Source organism: Glossina fuscipes, unplaced genomic scaffold (assembly GCF_014805625.2).
Source record: "Glossina fuscipes isolate IAEA_lab_2018 unplaced genomic scaffold, Yale_Gfus_2 2, whole genome shotgun sequence".
Lineage (NCBI taxonomy): Eukaryota > Metazoa > Arthropoda > Insecta > Diptera > Glossinidae > Glossina > Glossina fuscipes.
The window spans coordinates 34,742,689-34,765,008 of record NW_023998416.1 but is presented as its reverse complement, the minus strand read 5'-3'; the positions used below and the strand labels follow the sequence as shown (position 1 = coordinate 34,765,008).

At 33.9% G+C, this 22,320-nt stretch overlaps 1 protein-coding gene across 4 annotated transcripts in view; it reads right to left on the bottom strand.

Annotated features, from left to right (window-relative positions):
- Nucleotides 1–17,112, bottom strand: part of LOC119633234 (receptor-type tyrosine-protein phosphatase N2) — a 44,167-nt gene extending 27,055 nt beyond the window's left edge. The window contains exons 1-3 of one of the 4 annotated variants that reach the window (XM_038026672.1): nt 16,911–17,112; nt 15,733–15,859; nt 1,192–1,641 (exon numbers count right to left, since the gene is read on the bottom strand). In XM_038026672.1, the coding sequence (XP_037882600.1) occupies nt 1,192–1,627 (436 nt within the window). In that variant the 5' untranslated portion in view covers nt 1,628–1,641; nt 15,733–15,859; nt 16,911–17,112. Of the gene's footprint in view, nt 1–1,191; nt 1,642–13,397; nt 13,707–15,732; nt 15,860–16,910 lie in introns of those variants that run through there. The other 3 variants (XM_038026673.1, XM_038026674.1, XM_038026675.1) reach the window with 3 other exon arrangements.
- Nucleotides 17,113–22,320: the final 5,208 nt, after the last annotated feature.

Genomic DNA, 22,320 nt, shown 5'->3' with positions numbered 1-22,320 from the left:
GCAGGGTAGTTAGTTCGCATACAAAAAATGGAAATTTATATCTATTTATATTTATGTATGTATATTTGTATATATGTATTTTTATTATTACTCTCTTGTCTCGCACAAATTAAATTGATAATTAGTTGTTGTTTCGTTGTCATTGTTGTTGCCGCTTTGCCAATTATCGCATTTTTGCTTGTGTTTCGTTTTCCCGCAAACTCGTTACAATTTCATTTCAACAGGACTTTAATTTATTACTTGGTTTCGTTTTTTTAAAAATTTCCATTTTTTTCCTTTTTTTTCAATGGAATTTTTTTCAAATGCATTAAAATCTTCCCTTAAGTATCTGTTGCACAACTCATTTTATATATTTTTCAAAACATTCTTCCTCTTGCTCTTCGTATTGTTTTACATTTCAAAAGCAAATGATTTCTCTTTCAAAATTCATTAAATTTTCATAATATTCATCGTTTCTAACGTCTTGTTCGCACAGCACTATACCAATAATCGAAGACACTCATTTCATTCGTTCGTCTTGTACAAAATTTTTCTCTCAAAGTTAAATCAATTTGTCATTTCCGTCTGTCTAACCGGCCGTAAAGATTGTGGTCTCAAGAAGAAAATCTTGCTTTTCGCTATTGAACTGATTAAACTTACTCTGTACATGAATGAGCTTAAAATGAGCAAATTTTGAAGAGCATTGTTGGTGGAACAATTTCGTGTTTGGATTATGTTGCATTAGGTCAAAAGGGAGTAACAATCATCTTGCAGTTACCGCGAGTAACAATCTACTTGCAGTTTGAGCTTTGCAGAGCGTTGTGCCCGTAGTGTGGTAGCCGGTAACGCAGTAATCCCAAAAGACACGTAAGAAATACCTATCAAAACATTCGATTAGGGCCGAATTTTTGTACCCAGCACTACTTAAACTCTGTTATTTGAGAAGTTTTACTTGAAAATCGTTACTTGAGGAGCGGTGCTTGAGAAGTTTTACTTGATCGGCACTAACTGAAAACTATTGCTATTTATTGTCGAAATGCGTTATTCGTTAGATGATATTTGAAAAGTGTTTTTTTTTGAAATGTGTTACATGAAAAGTATTGCTTGAAAACACTTAGTTAATTTTCCAAGTCATTTAGCGTCGGTTAGTGAGTTATCAAGAAAAAAAAAAAAAAAGAAAAAAAAAAAAAGTAATAATTATTTTAAACTTACCAACATTTCCTTCACCAAATGCAACATGACTGCTGAGAGCGTTTACGAGAAGAAAAACTTGCAACAAAGCTATTGACGAATTGAAATGGAAAGGCCAACCTTTCGACAAACTAAAGCCAACCCCACCATTGTTGTGTTGTGCACTAGATAATTTTGTGAGAAAAACTTTTGCTTCTTGTTGTTGATGCCGATGATAGTAGCTAACGGTGGATGGATCGGAGCAGAAGGACGTTCGGCGTTGTTTTGCTGCTTTTTTACAGCATTCTTGTTTTTTAAGACATTGTTTAGTTTTTATTGATGTCAAGTCCAAACATGTAAGTTTTTCTTGATGTTGTTGCTGTTGCTGTTGCTGTTGCTGTTGCTCTTGCTTTTGGTGCTGCTGCTGTTGTTGTTGTTGTTGTTGTTGTGATCGGTGATGTTGTACATAGTTTGCCATGATAATTGGCCCACCTGGAATTGATAAGCATTAAAACAAATAGTTGAAAATTTTAATTTTTATATTTAACTCAAGGCTTTGGCTGCAATTCATTCCTGTTGCCTTAGGAGTGAATAAAGACAATCTATAAAAGCTTTTATTATCCCCGGTTCTATAAATTGATATTAATCTTGATAATTGGATGAATGCCACGGTTAGAGAAAGGGGCGAATGGTTTATACTTCTGCTACTTTACAATACTATTGCGTCCCTCTAAAGTATATATCTCTCGGTATCTTGCTATTCAGATTACTCTCGATCGTACAGTAAAACGAAATAACTGATCTTCAGCTTCCTATTTCTTTCCCTAAATTATTTATAATTGTGCGAATAGCACGAATGGGGTCGACTTTCAAGTTTACGATGCTATTGTTCCTAATCGATTACTCTCTACTTTACAAATCATATGATTGACTTTTACGATCAAGGGAATGTCAAGAATGGGCAAAGAAATGTTGCTTTCACACAAATCATAATTTAGCCGAAAAGGGTAAACTCAAACACAATTAAACTCCTAATGAAGGTAATCTATTTGCTACGTATAGAAAGAGAGAGAAGAATATTTCAATTTCCTATTTACATACATACCCCAAGATACTGGCTAAATAAAGTTCGGAAATGTATAGATGTAACGATAATAATAGCTTGAAATGGGATTTTATGAAAGCACAGAATTAAATCAAGAAATCTTTGCTTTATACGCAACCATGGTAAAGACAACACATCCTCTTATTTATTATTGTCTTCTTATGTATTTTTTGCTTATTTATTTATTTATTTTTATTTTTTTTTTTTGATTAAAAGAAATTACATGAAGATGCCGGAAGTTGCGTTCATTACGTTTTCCTTAAAAGATTTTTTTCTTTTATTTATTTATATTTCTTTTTGGTTTATTAATTTGCTTTCTTGAGCATACATTAAATTTGCTGTAGATTTACTTGAAGGACGGCTAAGAGACTAGTAAATGTGAACATCCCAACGGTGCGTTTGCCATTTATGTTAAAAGCAAGCCCAGAAAGAGTCTTGTAATAGCAATGCATTTGCATAGCATTTTGCATTTAATTTTTGCATAAAGAGAAAAATAAAAATTAGGTTAACATTTATTATGAACAACGACAGAAATTAATGCGAATTCCTTTATATATTTAAGGATATACATATTTATTTATCACTTTCACTCCAATTACAGGTAATTTTTCTTATTGATTTAATTGAATAAAAAGTAAAAAGATAAAAAAGGGGGATATTAGCTTTGAACTTTAAATGTTCGGTTTAAATGTTTTTTTGCTTTATCCAAACAAAAAAAAAAAACAAAACGAACCTTCTAGGAGATGCGAGTATTTCTCAGACGGTGGTTTCACCAAGAAAAATTACTGGCTTTAAGCGTTACGCGACGATACGGGAGCGTCCACACACAACACAATCGAGTAAATCGAGTTTGGTGCCAAAGCAGCACCAAAAGCAGACAAAGTTACTTTTCCTATTTAACTTGATGTATCTTCCTCCGTCTGATAATTATCTAACTATTCTAACTATTTCAATTGTTGACTTATTGTTTGCCTTGAGTCACGTTTCCATTCTCATGACGACATCCCTAATATGAATGCTTACATAAATAGTTCTTTGCCAACGACATTTTTATCTTTCTCTTGAAAGAAGCGTTTCTTTTTTTTTCTATAAAAGAACTAACAAATGTTTCAGCCGAAAATATTCCGGTGCTTTTCGTCTCGGAATATAAGCTTAGAATACTAGTTTTAATTGAAGATGAGTTACCATGCAGGTAAATTCAACCCCTGCACAACTGAAGCCCTGAGAACTCGAAGCATGCTTTATGCAGCAGGAAGCATGTAAAGTTCTATAATGTCGACCATTAAATATTATAATAATTTTATGCTAATTTTACTGAAATTTTATCCAAATTTGCCAGTGCCAGAAAACTGGCAGAGACCACCGAATCAGCATAAAAAGCAAGGATTAGGTGGACCGAAAATGGATTTAAATCTCATACTTGTTCTCTTGCATTTATTCTTACGAAGAAAAATGATTAACTTTTCTTTATGAACAAAAAATTTTGCCAATGAGATTGGGCAGCTTTTTTTAGAGCAAATAATTTCGACGTAATAGGAAGCGAATGCACTGCATTGGAAATTCCTTTTTGCCATCCAACAAATCGCTTGTCTCTCTATTTCTATCACTTGTTGCTGCTAAATGTAGAAATAATTTAACGTCTGTACTCGACATCAAATAGCATTGTGTTCTCTTGATTTTCTCGAATGGTTAGCAGCAGCCAGGAGAAAGCTTCCCTCTATTATGCACTTTCAAATGTTAACGAAATTATTGCAAGTTCTTGCATGAAAGTTACTACTAAAAATAGGCCGGATCCGTCAAAAGACATAACCGCAATGCATAACAAAAAAAAAATCGTTTTCTCGCATACTACTCTTGAACTACAACAGATACGTCGCTTCAAAGCTTTTACGCGTGTAGATCATTCGATGAATGACCCTACGGTACTTGTAGAAAATGCAAAAAATCCGATCGCGCCCATCCAACAGTAAAGAGTATCAAAAATGTCTTCTTTTTCGTTTCGTGCTCTTATGATAAAGGCGGAGCGAGAATGAAGGGCCAGTCGCAACTGAATATAATTTCCTTACTTGTTTTTCTTTTAAATTAGTTTATTTCCGGGAAATGTGTTTGCTTTGACTGTTCCTGTGAGTTTGACAGTTGAAATGAAAGATAAGCAAATGTTTTAAATAAAACTTTCTATCTGAAAGCATACAAGTTATGTATCTCTGAAGGAAGTAACACAGAATTATTGTGCTTGCAAAAAAAAATAATGTTTTTGCTAATTTCCACATCATTTTACTCCTTTGCTGAAGCTATGCAAAGATTGGTGTGCTGGCAGTCAGTCATGCATAACTGTTGAGGGTTTCAGTAAAGTTCGTTGTTCGTTGTTATTTAAGTCATCCAGCCTGTTGAAGAAGTTTGCTAAATTCTGTAAGTATATTAACTCAATTTCATTACATTTACTGATGGCATTTGCATTAGACTTTAAATGTATATACCCATATATACATATGTTTTACTTAACTCTTCATACGGCTTCAAAAATTTATATGTCATAAATTTAACGTTTATTTGTACAAGTTATTGCAACACTCAAGTTAACAACCTGTCATTTTTTAGCCTTTGTTACTCTTATCTTTGTCTTTAATGTGTAGGTTATAGATATGATTTTTCTATTGTTAAGAAGGATCACTTACTTTAGGATCACACTTCACTTGCTAGATCAAAAATGCATTTATTTCATCGGTAGTTACTATCTTTTTCCACCTCTCAAGCAGTTTTCGAATTTCATTTCGAAAGAATGTCTCGCCTTTTGAAGGTCTCATCAAAAGATCCGCCACAAAGGTGAGAGCACCATTCGAGCACATAATAAATGATTTATTAAAACCCCTGACGATCGGAAGGAGTAAAAACTAATAATAACATCGGAAGGGTACGACGTTCCAAATTTCCTGGAGCAGTTCTGCGGCATGGGAGCAAATTTCTTCATAATGAAATCTTACCATATCATCATGCATTAATTATTCCTTTTGGCGAGTACTACTTAGTCGTGAATACATTTGGTTAACATAAACCATAATATAGCACATCCAGCTGGCCTTGTTAAGTGGGGCTGTCAAAGATATTCAGCTTTATCGTCGATGCTAAGAGCTGGTTTATTCTGTGTCAAAGTTATTTGAGATTTGGACATTACAACGTCTCCCCAGTTCATCACTCTGAATGATTTGGCAGCATTATCTTGAGAATTAAGCAGGAAAAGGAAAGATCCCCGCAAATGGTGTGTTCTTGGCACAGAACAGCATCTATGGGAAACTTGAAGGAACTATATTGCGTACGCTTTAGTGTGATAAGCTACGGCCTTTGGTTAAAAGACTAGTACTTTTGAATGAAGAAGTCATAGTGTTATTGGGCACGCCACAGCATTACTTGTATTTTCTCTTAAAAAATGGACCGAAGTAATTTGTTCTCCCAATAGATGGAATTGCATTTCCCCGAGAAAAAAATTGTTTTTCTTATAAGCTGGACTATAAAGACCATATAGTAAGGCTAAGAATGCCTATATGTTCGGCCGCTTTACATTAAATTCTCCTATTTCCTCAGCTCGCGTCCGATCACAATATTCGTCATTACATGAAAGCATTAATTAAGTAATTGCGAGTTGCTTAAAGAAAGCAAGGAGCCTTGAGGAAAGCATGAACACGACTGGAAATACAAAATTTATCCAATCAATACAAGAGCCCATTGACCGACCAGTTACGTAAATAACAAATCAATGTAATTTCATAAAAAAGATGAATAAATCAATTTCAACATCAATTTATCGTCACATGTCGTACACGTCCTGCAAGTAATAACCAATTATAAATATTTACGACTTCAGATTGCTGCCATCATATTGGTATTATTATATAGTCAGTCAATTTAAAAAATGATGTTGCGATAAGTTGTATTAACCCCTGGGAAAAATTAATCGCTGTCCTTAATATGAATTACACTTTAATTATTAAATACTTGCCAAAGCAAGTTTACCTTCGGCATTGTATATATTTAGTTATTCTAAAGGAGAATTTCTGAAAAAGATTTTAATAACAAATATCTTAGTTGCGCTTTAGTCTTTAATGCATGCAAACTGCAGAGAACTTATCCCAAAAATATGTTTCGCACTAAAGCAAAGGAAAATATTCAAACAGTTCAACGCAAATCGAGAAATTTTAAATTGACTTCATTTTCGATTCCGCTCGTGTAACAATAAAATGCAGAAAATAATTTGTGGCTGTAAAATTGACCGATGACTGTCGTAGCCATTTTTAAAGCTAGGGAAGCGATATTTAAAAAAAAAAAGTACAAAAAAAGAGGAAATTTTCAAAGGCAGTGAAAAAGCAAACCTGACACTTGAAATCCACAGCTGTGCGGTATATACCAGTAAAAACTAGCTCCCAGCCAGTGGGTAGAGTCGCAGAACAAAAATAAAAAAAATATTAAACCAAACAACATAACAACTGCAAAGGAAACTTAAAACTATACAAATTTTTCGCTGGCAAAACTTTTGCGAGAAATTTTTATTTTTATTTTCTCATACAACGCATATAAGAGAAATGGAAAATTGAAAAGAAGCAAAAACTTTGTCAAAAGAAAAAAAATTCAACTTTAAATTGTTTGAAAAGTTGAACAAATGAAATATTGTTAAGAAAACATATTTCACGCTTTAAAAACTCGAGTCCTTGTTAAACGGTTTTTTTCTTTCCTTTCCGTAACCGCGTTTAACCAACCCTGTTATAAAATATCAGAACTTCTTAACGCATAGGCAGAGTACAATTTAATAAAACTTTGTATGCAAGAGTTGCTGACACTTTAACTGTACCAGCAGCAACTACGGCTACTTGTAAGAGTCCAAGTAAGTGTGAAATTATTTTGAAACTCATTCCTGAAAAGAGGAAAATTTCTTTTCCACATTCGATGCACATAGCATTTACACTTCATACATATGAACAAAGTCAAAAAAAGTTTGAATAAAAAAATAAAACAAATAAGAAAGTTTGGTCTCTTCGCGTTCCGCTTTCCTCTCCCATACGCTATGAAATCAGAATTGTGTCACATATTCACATCTATACAAACAAATGCAGTCATTTAATGAACTTAATCAAATAAAAAAAAAAAAAAAAATTTTTCTCGCATTTATTCCTCACAAAACCATTAAAAGTTTTAAACCTCACAGTACATATATCAAACAAAGACGAAACGCACTGAAACTAATTTTATACAATGATCGGTTGAGTTTTTCTTAAAAGATTCTTTGCTTTGAAAATTTCATTTGCGCTCGGTTGCATATAATAGCGTAATGAAAAAGAAAAAAAAAAAAAAAACTCTGATAAGTATTAATAAAAAGAAAAACAAAAGAAAAGCTAATTAATAACAAGCAGAGAGATTAATGGATAAAAAAAAAAAAATAAAACAAAGTGCATGAAGGCCTAATATTTTTTATTTAAATTTCTTTTCACTAATTTGTCGAATGCCAACGTAAAAGCGCAGCAGAATAAATCGAGAGTTATGAAAAAATAAATTAACTTTTATTTTCAAATATCATTTAAAGGTAATTCAATAAAATTTTTTAATAATTTAAACGATTGAAGCAAAAAAATTTGCGTAGGAAAATCATTACCAAGAAATGGAATTGAAAAAAAAAAAAATTGAGATAAACGATGAAAATTGTCAACATTTAATATTAAACACTTTTATCAGTCATACAATGTATGTTTCGTTTTTAGCTTGCAGTGGGGATGATTTCAGAAATGTCATCAAAAACTGGGCGGGTACATTATAATCAAATCGTCAAGTGATTAATTTAGTTTACATACAACCAGGAGATGAAAAGCGAAAAATGAAGAATAGTCGAAGAATGAAGCACAGATTTTTTTACCATTTATCGGGCACAGAGTATAGGGTACACGGTCTCTCGTTATTATACTTTTTTTGTGCTTTCCAGTGTGAAAACATATCCAAGACAAAACAAAGTGGCAGCTCAGTTCACCATCGCCCCATAGCAACCATGGACTTTTCTCTTGTGGGGTACTTGGAAGCCTAGACCAATGCTGCCAGGCTGCAAACATTGAAATATTTGTCACGCTTTGCGCAGACATAGAGCAAGTGATGCTGGACAGAATGGTCGACAATTGGGGGTATTATGTGCATCGGTGTATTCAAATAGATTATCGACACTTTATTCGGAACAAAACAAAAACAATGTCTAGGCCTCGAAATGAAACACAATTTACTTTGACACGTTGAGTTGTTTTCTTCCTTTTTTAAATCTTAGTAAATATCACTCTTAGCGAGTATCACGAGTAACGAAAGACAATTTATAAGCAACTTAAGCTTACGGCTGCTTTCACAATTTCTAAAGCGGATGATACAGCTTTTAATGCAATCATTTTACCTTCTTGCCGATTCTTCGTTTCCATTGCTTGCTTGCATTGTTGCTACCTTTAAACGGAAATTCCCGACCCTAATTAATATATCGTTGCACTATAAGCAGGCATGTGAGGAAAAGTGACAATGTTTCTTCTTTTCGAGGATTGTGATCAGCCTTCTTATCAGCAGTTCTTATCAAAAGCGAGAATGATATGCAAATTGTTATTATTATTGTTATAATTGCTATTAATTTAGCCAGAGAATAAACTCTAAGACTAAAGTCTTTTCTCCTAACTAACATCTAAAGGCTATTGGCTCTGTTGAAAACACTACCGCACTTGAGATATGAACCCACGACCATTGAGTTGTCAGTCGAGAGCTTTTCCCTACTCGGCCATTCACAAATTAAAATGATTAATTTAGCCTTAAATGAGGGAAGGAAATGATACTCGATTGTGGCCGGATTTTTCATACGCACTATTTTCTTAAGATTAAAAGAAGAAACGGGAACATTAACTTCCGATATTTCATGATACGAGGGATGTATGCATTTTGCGAAAACCTCTCTTTGCTCAGAAGGAAACTTCATAGACCGCACAAACTATATATATATATATATATATATATATATATATATATATATATATCCTTGATCAGCATCAGATTTAAGCATGTCCGTCTATCCCTCTGCCCGTCTGTGTAATGTATGCAACAAAAACTCTCTTGACTGCAAAAATAAGGCCAACGACTTCAAATTGGTCAAAATTGTCGGAAACACTGAAAGTTCCTCTGGTTTTTTTTATCACTATCCATAGACTACAACAGATAAATCTACAAAAATTTGAATGTATATAGTATAAGTGATGTTGTAGCATCTATATAAAAATGGGAAAAATTGGCCACGTCTACCCAATCTTAAAGTGTATCAAAATTTACATTTTTTTATAAAGCCTTTATAATGAAAACTCCATAGAATGTATAAATTCTAGGTTAGCTTTGAATTCAGAATGTGTTTCAAGACGTCCTTCCTTTCGTCTGTCCCTGTGGCTTGCTGTATAGCCTCTGAGGTAGATTTTCTCCCGTTCGCAAATCAGTAAAAGAATTTGGAAGAAAGCTAAACTCTTCAGAACACAACAAAAACTGAAAAAATCTTTGCTCCTATAAATTTCCCCTTTTATTCTAAAATTAGAAAAAATCGGGGACACCAACTCGATCTTCTATGTCTGAATAGAGTGAAGTATGAATTGACTATTACGATACGTTAGTGGACGTCACGAACGAATACAATTTTCTTACTTGTTTTTTGATATGATCAATCGCGCAATGCATGTACGCTGCACGTATAACACGTGTAAGAAAGATATAACGAAAAAGAAAGCGATAAGGATCGATGGGTACCCAATAGGCAGAAGTGAAGGAATACTCACTATAGCTACGACCCAGCACGCTCTACCCACATCGAGATTTGAACCCGCGAATCCTGACTTGCTAGCCGCCAACCTTATATGCTCGGGTTAACGTAAGTGAATGTCTACGAAGCAAAGAAAAAGAGCCCGCACACACAGGCATGTCTAGATCTATGCACATTTTGTTTTGGTTGAATCTTTCGTGGATGTTGTAATGTGCATAAAAATAAAGTTTCTCATCTTCGGAGTTGCTTTAGCGCCTAAGTTTGACTTATTCAAAGCTCCTAAAAACTCTCCTCCCTTTTATGTCGTCTAAACTTTGCTACAACAAAAAACCTAAATATAAAACTTTTTCGTCGATAAGTCAGAGTGTTGTTCAGTACGGTATAGTGTACTACTGTAGCTGGCTTCTTTTAAAAACTACAGATCTTGTATTGAAATTTGAAAACTTCACAAGGCGACTGGAAGATTATCAGGATAAAATCTAAATAATTACGCAAAATATACGAGTATATGTTGCGTACAATTGCGTAACACATACGCAATAAAAAACTTTAATAATGCAAGACACGATCAGGAACACAGCGAAAGCAAATGCATTAAAAACATGAAATTGAAATAATTTCGACAGTTGTCGATCTCTTCGCCGACCAGTCTGCACAAAGAGATTTTTATTTATTTTTTAACTTTTTTCTTCTAGTTTATCTGTTGATGCCGTATGATGTTGTGAAACACTATATAATTCCGGGGATTGCGGATGTTAGCAAACACAAGAAGAATATGTAATTACATGTGTGTCGTTTCACTTTGTAATTAACTTGTATATGTGCGGTGACAATCAAACTGGCCTGGGAGTGTCAAAGATCAAAGGCGATGAATGTATTAACGAATGATGTTCAGCCTATATGTGTCCTATGGTTTTGCTATGGCAGCGAACGCAATTTAAAGCCTTGAATCGGCAAGAACGCTGCGACAATAATAGCAACACCGTAAGTTTACGCGCCACTGCCCATAATGAAAACTGCATATGAATAATGGGCTGAAATCTCCTTTTCTGGGAGTAAGCTCACTCTCTTGTGAAACGATATCGCTTATGCAACGCATACATCTTAAGGGCGATTAATTAAAATTGTTAGGTATGTTATCATGCGAATGTTTTGTTTTTACACAGAACTTTATTAACATGTTTCGGAAACGATTTTAATGATTTTTCGTGAATAATTTGAGCTTTAAGTCTTAAAGTGCGTTCAATGAAATTTGCTTTTTCTGTTCTCGGAAATAGTTGGGAAATTGATAAAGGAAATCTCATGTCGGAAGCCATGAGTATTAGAACTTCCAGTGAGCGGTTCTCACTGAAATTGAACTTTTTTTTGAAAACAACTTGGGATCGTGCAACTTTTCACAGAAACCTTGCCTTTATAAGGTGGTAGCCCACCCAATTGATTGACAAACAAACGAAAAATATCATCGAACAGTTACCCGGCAGGGGATGTGGAAAACAGAATATTTTTCTACGATATGTGAGTACATTTTCGGCTAATATCCTGACATCGGCTGTTATAGTACCTTATGTAATCCTTAACTTGCTCAAACTTCTTTGGCTGGTCATTGCGTAATTACCGCAATACCGCCTATTGTAATCTCGATGTTTTTCTATACGTTCTATGTACCGATGTGCCTGGTGTCAGAATTCTCATGTTAAAAAAACTATCGTCATCTAATTAATGCGTAAATTTTCAACGTTTTATTTCGCCCACTGAAAGATATGTAGATCTATCTCAATTATCTGTCTGTCTGTCCAATTACGAGGCAGAAAGCAGCTGTAGGATGCGGAAAGGAGCTGTAATCATTTAATTAGCAAGCTTTATACCGCCCAAATATATACACTGTCTGTCCGCAGGTCCGGTTGTCTCATTATTGTTAAAGTACTCACACTAAGAACACTGTCATTATTTAATTAATATGTAAAGTTTTGCGCCATGAACCGACGAAATGTGTGTGTATCCTGGAGTTTATCTAGTTCCATATGTCTACTTCTCCAAAAAATTCTTCAAGAGATAAACAATTCATTGGCATTTTATTTCTACCACGGAATAAGGAAAGGGGAAACTTGTTTCCCGTTAACATATAACTTTCGACTGTTTTCTATGCATTTTGTTTTTCGATTCTTGAAAAATCAAAAATCGCGTCACAACTTTTTAAAAAGATGAGCACTGCTAGCAGAAAAATGCCTTGAGGGAAGTCTTAGCGAAAATTGCAATCTCATTGCGATGCTTTTCATTCTGATCGGCCCGTCGGTAGTCTTAAGCTTCAAGCGTACTTCGGCCCTAGCGCATAAGATCCAATATATTTAGGTCACTTAAACGAATGTTAAGTGTATGTTCAAGCGTATTCTGCCAGCTACCACCATTAATGATTACCACTTTTGTTTATCTTTGCTAGTTTAGAAAGCAACAAATGAAAAGTCTAAGGTGTACGTACGGGCTTCATGTGTTGCACTCATTGTAATTGTAAATGACGTTTATAACAGGCGGAAAAGGTTTGCTATGAATGAAGAACAAGTTTTTGAACTTCGACCGATATCTGGTATTAACAAAAGTATATATTTTTTTAATTTTCTATGGTTTTCGAAGGTGTTCGAAGTTGTTTCAAATGAAGGAGTTCGACTTCAACTCTGTTCTGAGGCGTGATGTGCGATTCCTTTCTTAAAAAGTGAAAAGTGAATTTTTCCCAACTTTGCTCCCACTTGCAAGTCCAGGAAGAATCGAGGGGAATTGAAATAAAAAAAAACAAGTGCATACGATCTTTAAAGTTCTCAATATAAATGTTATTTTAAAAAATTATTAAGCAAATTTTAGATTTTATCTACGATTTTCTACATTTACAACTAACATGAGTAATAAAACGTAGATTACCTAAATAAAATTTATTGTCGCTAAGTTTAAAAACGCATTGCATAAGCAAAATTGAAATAGAAAATTTTGCCATTTTAAGAGCTAAGCGAAATAGTAGGCGGCCCTATTGTTTGCAAGCACGCGAAAGAGGAAAACACTAAAGCACCTCTCAAGGAGTTTCTGACATTAGTGAATGCTTTAAACTATAAAATTAGTACGGAAACGCGAACTTCAAAGACAAATGCTGAAAGCAATAATTCATAAAGTTATGAACATTGCAACTGTAGCCACGTGTGAACACATGTAAGGATTAAAGTGATAGAAAGAAATGCGAGCAGCAAAAATGGATAAGTGACAACATTTATCATTTATTGGGCCATCAATTATATAAATTATTTATAGTGTGTCCTAATATGAATGCATTGAATGGGCACAGTATTGAACACATGCACTTACCGCTTATACGAATTTACTGATAACCCCAAGCGACGGCATCCACTCTAACATTTGCCATATGTTAGATAAATATCGAGTAATAGCCATCGCCCCTGTCTGTCTGATTAACACAGTTGAGATTGGAAATTATCGCCACAATGTAAATGATTTATTTATTTAATTAAAATATTAAAATGAAATTTGTTTCCGCATCCTGAGCACTTTTGTTGAGCAGAGATATGAAGCGAGTGACATTTCACTTTCAAATTCTTTTATCTTATTTAACCGTTCAACTACATGTAGTTGTGACGTTCTCCTGGTTGAACTGATTTCAGGCGTCGTGCCAAAGCGGCAAGAAACCGTTGGTTGCTATTTTTTTTATTATTTTCCAATTCCATTACAAAAAAAAAGCTCCGTAAACTATGCAATAAAGCTTTTCGGTGCACAACGTGCAATCGTATGACAACAACAACTTCATCGTGGATTAAGGAATCAACAGGAGGTATACGTAACTTAGAAATAAGTTTACGATATTCAAGTTTATGTACGAGAACGCAGTTTGGAAGCTTTCTTCCCATAAACACCTACGCTAAGCTTGTAATTTACGAAAGTTTTTGATAAAGCCCACAACTCATGGTTAATAACGAAAAGCTACTGCTGCTGCTTTTACGAACTGAAAAGCATATCTATCTACATTCCATAACAGATATTTACGATCCTTTTTTTTGTAATGCTTTCATACTATTCGAGCACAGGATTCAGGAAATTTGTTCATTGCTTCACGCTTTTACACTTTGCGAAGCACATTTGGAATATTAATTAATTTCGAAAACAAAAAAAAAAACAAATTAAAATATGGAAGAAAAATTCCTTTCGAAAATTGATAGGTTGTAAAAAATGTTTACAATATTTTAAAAATACAAGATAAAAGATGAATGGAAAAATTTAAAAAAAAATTTTAAATTTTAATAGTTTAGTAAGTTTTTAAAGTTTAAGGAATTCTGGGATTTGAAAAAAATTGAGAATTTAGAAAATCAAGAATCTTTTACAAAGTTTAAAATAAATTTCAAATATTATAAAGATTAAAGATTTTATAATTTAAGAAATTTTGAAACTTAAGAAAATATTAGTAGATTGTAAGATTTTAACTAATTACAATTTTTTATATATATGTAGCAATAAAGAAGCAGTAAAACAAATTTGGATAATTAAAATTTCAATGTTAATTAATTTTTAAATTACTTTAAAAATTTTACTAAATATGAGAATATTTATAAATATAGAATATTTCAAATTTTTGCACACAGTTTTCCATATTCAGATAATCAAATATAACTTCGAAAATTTCGGTTATTTAAAAGATTAAGAAAGTTTTAAAAACTAGAAATAAAACCTTTGTAAAATTCAAATAAATTTTTATGCTATGAAGTCAAGTATGGGATGAAGGAAAGTAAAAAACAGCGGACCACAGTCCATCATCAGATACCTAACATTACTCTACATGGACTCGTTATGCCTAGAACGATTTCTGAAAATGGGGCTTTATATCGGGAAAGAGTCAAAAAGCGAACTGATACGAGCCATCTTGAAAAGAGTTCACCATTCGGCCAAATTGTAACCAAAGCAAAACTTTTTAACTTTTACACTGCAAACATTACAATGAATGGATGTCCAAGCCTAGCTTTTCCATTCGTATGTACAAATAAAAGTAACAAGAATCTAAGGGTAGCGTCAATAAGCTTCTCATTCGCATCAAAATTGTCATGCTCACCCACTATCTTCTTTCTGCAGTCGATTTTTCATTAAAAATAAATCCGATCTTCTTACACACAACCATTTGAATCCTTCAGCCAAACTATACGAATTCACTGGTAGCAGTATGCCCATATTGGGATATTCCTTCTCCATTAACTTGTGCCTTGTTATGTCTGCTTTAACTCATCATCCGGTTTCGTCCCTCTTCTATCAATTTATCCGTTATCTCATTGTAGTCTCCTCTATCATCTACGTACATCAGACTCTATACCATCTTCATGAAACCGTTATATTCATTTACGGACGTCCAAGGCTAGCTTCTCCATTCATTTGTACAAATAAGGGTAACAATAATCTACGGGCAGTGCCAATAACTTCAAAGCTGTCATGCTCACACACCATCTTTTTCATCAAAAATAATTCCGATCTTCTCCACACAATTATTTGTACCGCTGAACCAATCACTAATGGAACTTATTGAAACGATTTTAAAAACGAATCTTGTAAGGGAATCAGAATGATCCATCCACGAAAATAGTGAAAACGGATTTCTTTTAAATTTTATTTTTTTTATTTTCTTCGTATTTTTTATAGCACTTACCTCGCTTTCTGAATCAACACGTTTATTATGCACCATTAATTTACACCATTTTTTCCACGATTATATCAAAATAATGTTTCTGGTTGTGAAACTCCAGAAAGAAAACGAGAGAAAGAGAGAGAGAAAACTGAAAGAAATGAGTTTATGAAAATTTGCTTAAACTCGAGATAATTCACTTCAAAAAAGTTAATAAATTCAAAAAAAAATAATTTTATATATTAATTTTAATTATGTTTCCTTTCAAATTCGATGTTTTTCGATAAGAGCAGCCGTCGTGTTTGCACCGGTTGTGTTGGTCCAGCTTACACGGATGTCTTACGTTAATATGCAAAGTCTCACAGAATAAAGCTTTAAACCTGATGATGACGTTGCAAAAAGGTGGTGCTGGTGGTATGACTGTCACACTCCTCGTCAATCTCCCATTCCTTACGAAGCTACCTTTGTCTCCTACTGTGTGTGTTATTTAAACTGAAGGCGTTTCTTCCCATAAGTTGTAAGTGGGTGGCTTGGTATCGTTTTTATGTTTGTTTTGACATTTGCGTTATTTTATGCCGCCTGAAACCATCTGGGGTTAAAGTAAATGAGGTGAAAATACAGAGTACACAGAGTAAGATAGATACTCTCTGCATCATCGTTTTGATATTAAAAACATTTGACGTTATTTTATTTATATCATCTGTGCGTGGAGGGAATCGGCAGGGGCGGCGAACGCAAGTCTTTCAATTTCTTTGAGTAGAATTTTTTTTTTTTGGAATTTCGACATATTGTAGGAAAATTTGCTATTAAAAGTCAAGAAGTTCTTCTGCCTTCTGTAGCCGTATAAGCAAGATTAAGGTTGTGGGTCATGTCATAAAGCTGCGCACCTTATAGTGTGTATGGGAAATGCTCGAAAAATAAAAACAACACCCACCCACATCGATCACATTTTCTTTTTTATATTAAAGACGTAAATGCCTGTGAAATATATTTAACTTCTTCTCTTATTTCAAATTAAAATAATATAAGAAAAACGATATAATAACAAATCAATAATTTTTTTTAATCAAATTTCAAATTTAAATTAATTGCTTAAAACAAATAAAAAAAAAAGTGCTTTCTTTATATTTTTTCAGCTTCTAGAACTAAACATATTGTTAATAAAATAAATTTTCTTGTCGTTTTCTTTTTTCTTCTGCTACCCGTGAAGTTTTTTTTTTGAATTTATTTAAAGCTTTCTGCTAACCAACTCTCCTGCTATGTCTGTTTTTTGTCAAGTTTTATAAAAATATTGTCAAAAAATTTCACTTTTTATCTTAAACTTTCACTTTAGTTAACTTTGCCAACGTACATATATATAATATACGATTTCTTCTATTTTTTTTTTTTTTCTTTCTGTTTTTGTTTTTGCTCTATTGTGCTCTTGAAAGTTTTTAAACTTTTGCGCTTGCCATCTGGTATAGATATAAATTTTTATTTTTATCATTCATTTATAATTAATTTGATACTGTTGTAGTTCTATTCCGCATTAGTTTCATTTAATATAAATAATGTTTTTTCTTTTTTTTCTCTTCCTTGTTTTCCTTTCTTTTTTCTTCACGACAATGAATCTAACTACCGAAGGACTGCTGTCCTACTGAACGGTTTCGCTTTGTATGCCGTGGCAGAAAAAAAGTTTTCAGCTCACAACACTATCCAACACATTATACTATGGGCAACGCTCACGCAGCTATCAACTCACACTCAGTACGACAGAGATGGGCTACAGAGGTGGTTGGATTCCTAAGTATACGACATGTAGTCCGTGTATCGCATTAGTTCAAGTTTTCAATTTTTTTTTTTTTTCTTTTTGCATACAAAAATTTCCACCCGAAATATAAAAAGCTCTTCTTGGGAGGTTTAATGTCAATTACTACGCACACACACACACTCTCGGAGTAACACTTTATAGTGTAAAGCAAAACTGAATCACTTAATAAAAATTCATTATGACGTCATTTAGAAGTGCAATTTTTTAATTCTCTCTTATTCATTAAAATTATTCTTATATTGAACTGCTTTCGTCATCGTTTTCATTATTAAATTTTCATTCTTAAGGTGCATATTTTTATTAAAAGAAAAAATCGTTATTTATATTTCCAAGCCTTAGGTTACAACACCGAAATAATATTCATAGCTTACATTTTGGGCCGGCGGAAGATTTCCACAACGCCCAACACCGCTATAGTTAAAGAAAATAATCAATTGGTCGGTTATTTTCGGATCGTTATGCCGGAAATCAAGTCTCTTTTTTGGCAAGGAAGCATTTTACGATACCCTAGTAATCAGAAATCGTTCTTTCAAAGACGTTGTGTAACCCCGCAGCAATTGCATATATTGAAATAAAATGCAGCTAACAGCGGAGACACTGCTACCAGTCTAAAAAAAGAAAATACACTAATTACATAATTTCATAGCATCGGCGAAGTTTAAGTGAAAAATTACTCATATTCTTTGTTTTCCTTATAACAATATATTTCTCAGCATTTTTATAAGTCACAGTGAACGAATCCATTTGAAACGGATCATAGGTTTACTTATGCTCCGGGCTCTGGCTCCTTCGGTAAGGAAAAGTCCAAATTAAAGTTATATGGAGGTACATCGTAAAGCTTTATAAGAGCAATTCCTTCTGTGGCTAAACTTATTAATATTTTTCCGCCCGGCCGTCTCTGTCCTGGTTTAAACTGTCGCACGGAATATCTGTTTAAAATGATATAAAAAAATGATGGGAGGTGGCAGAGCAAAGTAATCAAATGTACTTCAATATCAAATAAAAAATGGCTGTTTGCAGCCAAGACAGCCGGCTATTATTTTTCATTATACATTTTTAGTAGTTTATTTTTGCATTTGATTAAATCTTCTCTTATATTTATTGAGGATGTTTCGGATGATAAGCGTATACAACAAAAAAACTGTTAATAGACTATCGGCTGGTGAAGCATTAAAAAGGATATCGATTCGATTTAAAATCACAAATCTGCAAAGAAATTTCCAAAGTATGGAGAACATTTCAAAAACGGTTTCAAACTTACTACATAATGAATACGTTATAAAACACTTGAACACGTTCAGTGCGTTTAGGACTGGCATTACACTACAACTAATTGCTGCCCTATCAGTTTCAACAGTTTTGAACGTTAGTGTACTTAAAGAGGATATTTGTTTCTTTCGCGTAATGCTCGAAAACAGACTCTAGAGCTTTAAGTTTACACTAATAGACAATGGTTGTAAACTCGGTTTGATATCCCATTTGTTACATCCACGGTAGGGGATTAGAGATCCTATTAGGCGTACAATGGTCACAGGGGAGCAAGGAAATTTCATTTGTCAAGACACTTATGTGCCTTAGTCGATCGTTTAGGGCAGAAGAACATACGATAATGGTTAGCGTTGTCAATCGATTGATATATATCATTGCAAGTCAGTTGTGTTCGATCTTCAAATGAAATTTGATCTCCGTGTTCTTGAGAATTGACATTTGCATTAGTAAATATTGTTTAAATCCTAAACTTAAAGATTTACGTAAGGGGGCAATATACAACTGGGGCAGAAAAATGCGTTCGCCATGACATAGGGTACGTAGGTAAGAGAAGAAGAAATTCATGGAATGAGCTCAAATCTCGATAGCAATTTTTATCGATAGGACCTAAATATTTTATATAAATATTGACAAATAAGAAAAATCATTTTTTGTTAACTTCTCTTAGACGATAAGTGCCCAACATTCGCCTTAAGGTGAGGGTAACTTCTGTAACTTGGTTTACTTAGGCTCCTAGTTTAGTTTGAGTCATTTACGTTAGCTGATAAAAAATGGACAGCTGATTTTCCATTGCATGTCCAACACACAAGCACACACAATATTTTATTTAGTAATAAAGGTTGTCGTGTGCAGCAGTAGACGGAAACATTCTCAGGAATAAAAAAAAAAAAGGAAAGCTCTTGAACGAAGTGATTATTGATTTTTAACATTTACTTGAATTCGTATTTTGAGAGATGATAATGCGATGAAAGTGGGTAAATATATGCAACAAAGAAACAAACAAAACCAAACATATACGCAACAGTTTGATTAAGGAACGGAAGAAAGCTTTCTATTAATGTTTAATTTTTAAAATGAGAAGCTTTTCGATATGAATGCTATGAGGTGAACATGCGCTTCGCATGTTAGTAAAGGTTAAAATATGAAACCGCCTGTTGCATTTTTTCTATCCATATACATGTATATATGTATACATATATATATATGTATGTACAAACACATGTACATACACACGTACACGAGTGCTGTATACATATCGCAAATTATATAAATATTTAATGAATTTGTATGCCTGTGTGCATGCCCATCAATTTACATAGAAGATATAAACTTTTTTCTTACATATAATGAAATTCCTTAGAGCTTTATTAAAAGACACATACAAACATGCGCACATAAAAATATGCATAAACACATAAACTTACTTTGTATATGAGTTACACGTACACCTACATGCGTATGTACGTGCGTTTACTTGCCGACTTGGTCCGATATCAACAGCCACTTGTTGTTGTCATTCAGTAATTCAGTCTAAAGACTTTATATTCATTTTGTTTCATTTTCTTTTTTAAAAATAAATTGACGAAATCTCTGGCTTTTGTGTTGTGTCATGTTTTTCTTCTACTCTGTTGTTACTTGCTACCAAGCAAGGGTATGAGTAGGCGTTGTACTTGTTTTTGTTTCTTCAACGGATATTGGCCGTTACTGTAGACAATTGGTCACATTTCTAATGCAAGTCAATAGCGTATCAAAGACATTTCGCCGCATGCCGTCCCTCCAAGCGAGTTTGAAATGTACATAGCGGACGTAGCGGTATCTGTCAATAAAATATATTACGACAATAATAACGACGTCTCACGTAAGGATGCGTTTTTATTTTCTTGGAAGTGACCAAATGCATGTTGTCATATACACTATATGTAGTATATATCCTTAGAGACTTCGTACATTATTAGGAAAGCGATAAGAATACATGACCTCAACGGTTTGTCATAACAAACCATTAGATTAGATAACAAGACCGCAACAAAGTATTATTTAAACAGTTGAAAGCCTTACGACTCACATTTAGTCGCCGGGGGGTCAAAATCAAGAAAATGCTTCGCACTATCGCTCAAGAATCTTAACCAATCCGAAGAATGGGGAAGACATTCCCTTTTCGTCCAAAAGTTTGCAACGGCCAGAAGGAGGCTTAAGCAAGTTTAATCAATGCCAAATTGTGAATCGATCTGAGCGAGTCCGTCTATCCCTCCCTCCCTCTGCGCAATCTTTGTGGTAAGCATTGTCTTGGTCGGAAGCTGGCCTAACTATCATCGAAACGCTTTAGACCATCTGGTGACTATATGCCCGTTGTAGCGTCATCATTACCCTCTACAAATCAGTATATGACATCTCGGTGAAATATAAACGACATTCTTTCTTTTAAAAAGCGATTTCAAGGCCATGAATATGATGCAAAAAAAATAAAAATTAGATTCCGCATGAACTCAAGCTAAAAGATGTCGAACACCATTTCTTAACAGGCGAACGACTGCTTCAACGCCAAATCGTAATGGTTGCAGGGACGAAAGTTGCATCCGTAGTGCAAGCGAAGTGCAGCGAAAAACAGGCCATGCATCAGCTTCAACTGCGAACATTCTTGGCAAGAACGTAATACTGGGTTCATGATGCAATCATTACAACGATTGACGCAATTGAACCAAAAATTGAAGCTCAAACGTCCTCAATACGCCAAAAGAGTTGACAAAGTAATCTTCCAGCAAAGCAGTACTCGGCCACATATTGCAGACATTGTCACTTCAAAGGGATCGCATAGTCCACCCGCCATATTTACTTGCTTCTTCCGACCACCGCTTGTTGCGGTCGATGACTATTGGTCTGGCCGAAAAGCATTTCACGTTTTAAGAGAAATTTAAAATTTGGGCTGATTCTTGAATCGCCTCGAAAGCCCAAATATTTTCTTGTCACGGAATATATATGCTGCCTGAAGATGGAAAACATTCGAATCTAGCGATGAGCAATACTTTGAATAAAATACATTGTACCGATTTCCCTGAATAAAGCTGCAGATTTACAAAAAACCCTCAACTACTCGATACGTTCCCAAAAGCAAAGAAAATTGGGTTTTTTTTGCTTATTATTCCTTAAACAACCATCTCCGGAAAATTGACAAAGCAGGCAAAGATTTAACAGTCTGTATGGTATGGTTGCGTTGACTTAAGATCCGCTGAAATAATTCATTGGAAATTGTAATAGTTCTAGTAGATGTTGGGACCATACAGCTGTAACAACAGGCAACACTATGACATATCAGTACATAATGAGAGAAGGAATAGAGGAACACAAGTCGACGTCGTAAGGGGTTAGAAATTCGAATCGGTAGAACGTAAAGGCAGTTGATATGACGATTAAAACACTGTCACCAGTACGATCTACTTAGTCTTTTTAGAAATTCTGAAAAGTGTTTGGAAGAAGTTCCAATGATTGCGTATCAAGCTTTACCCACGTATTTTTTTTCCCGTAAATCAAATATT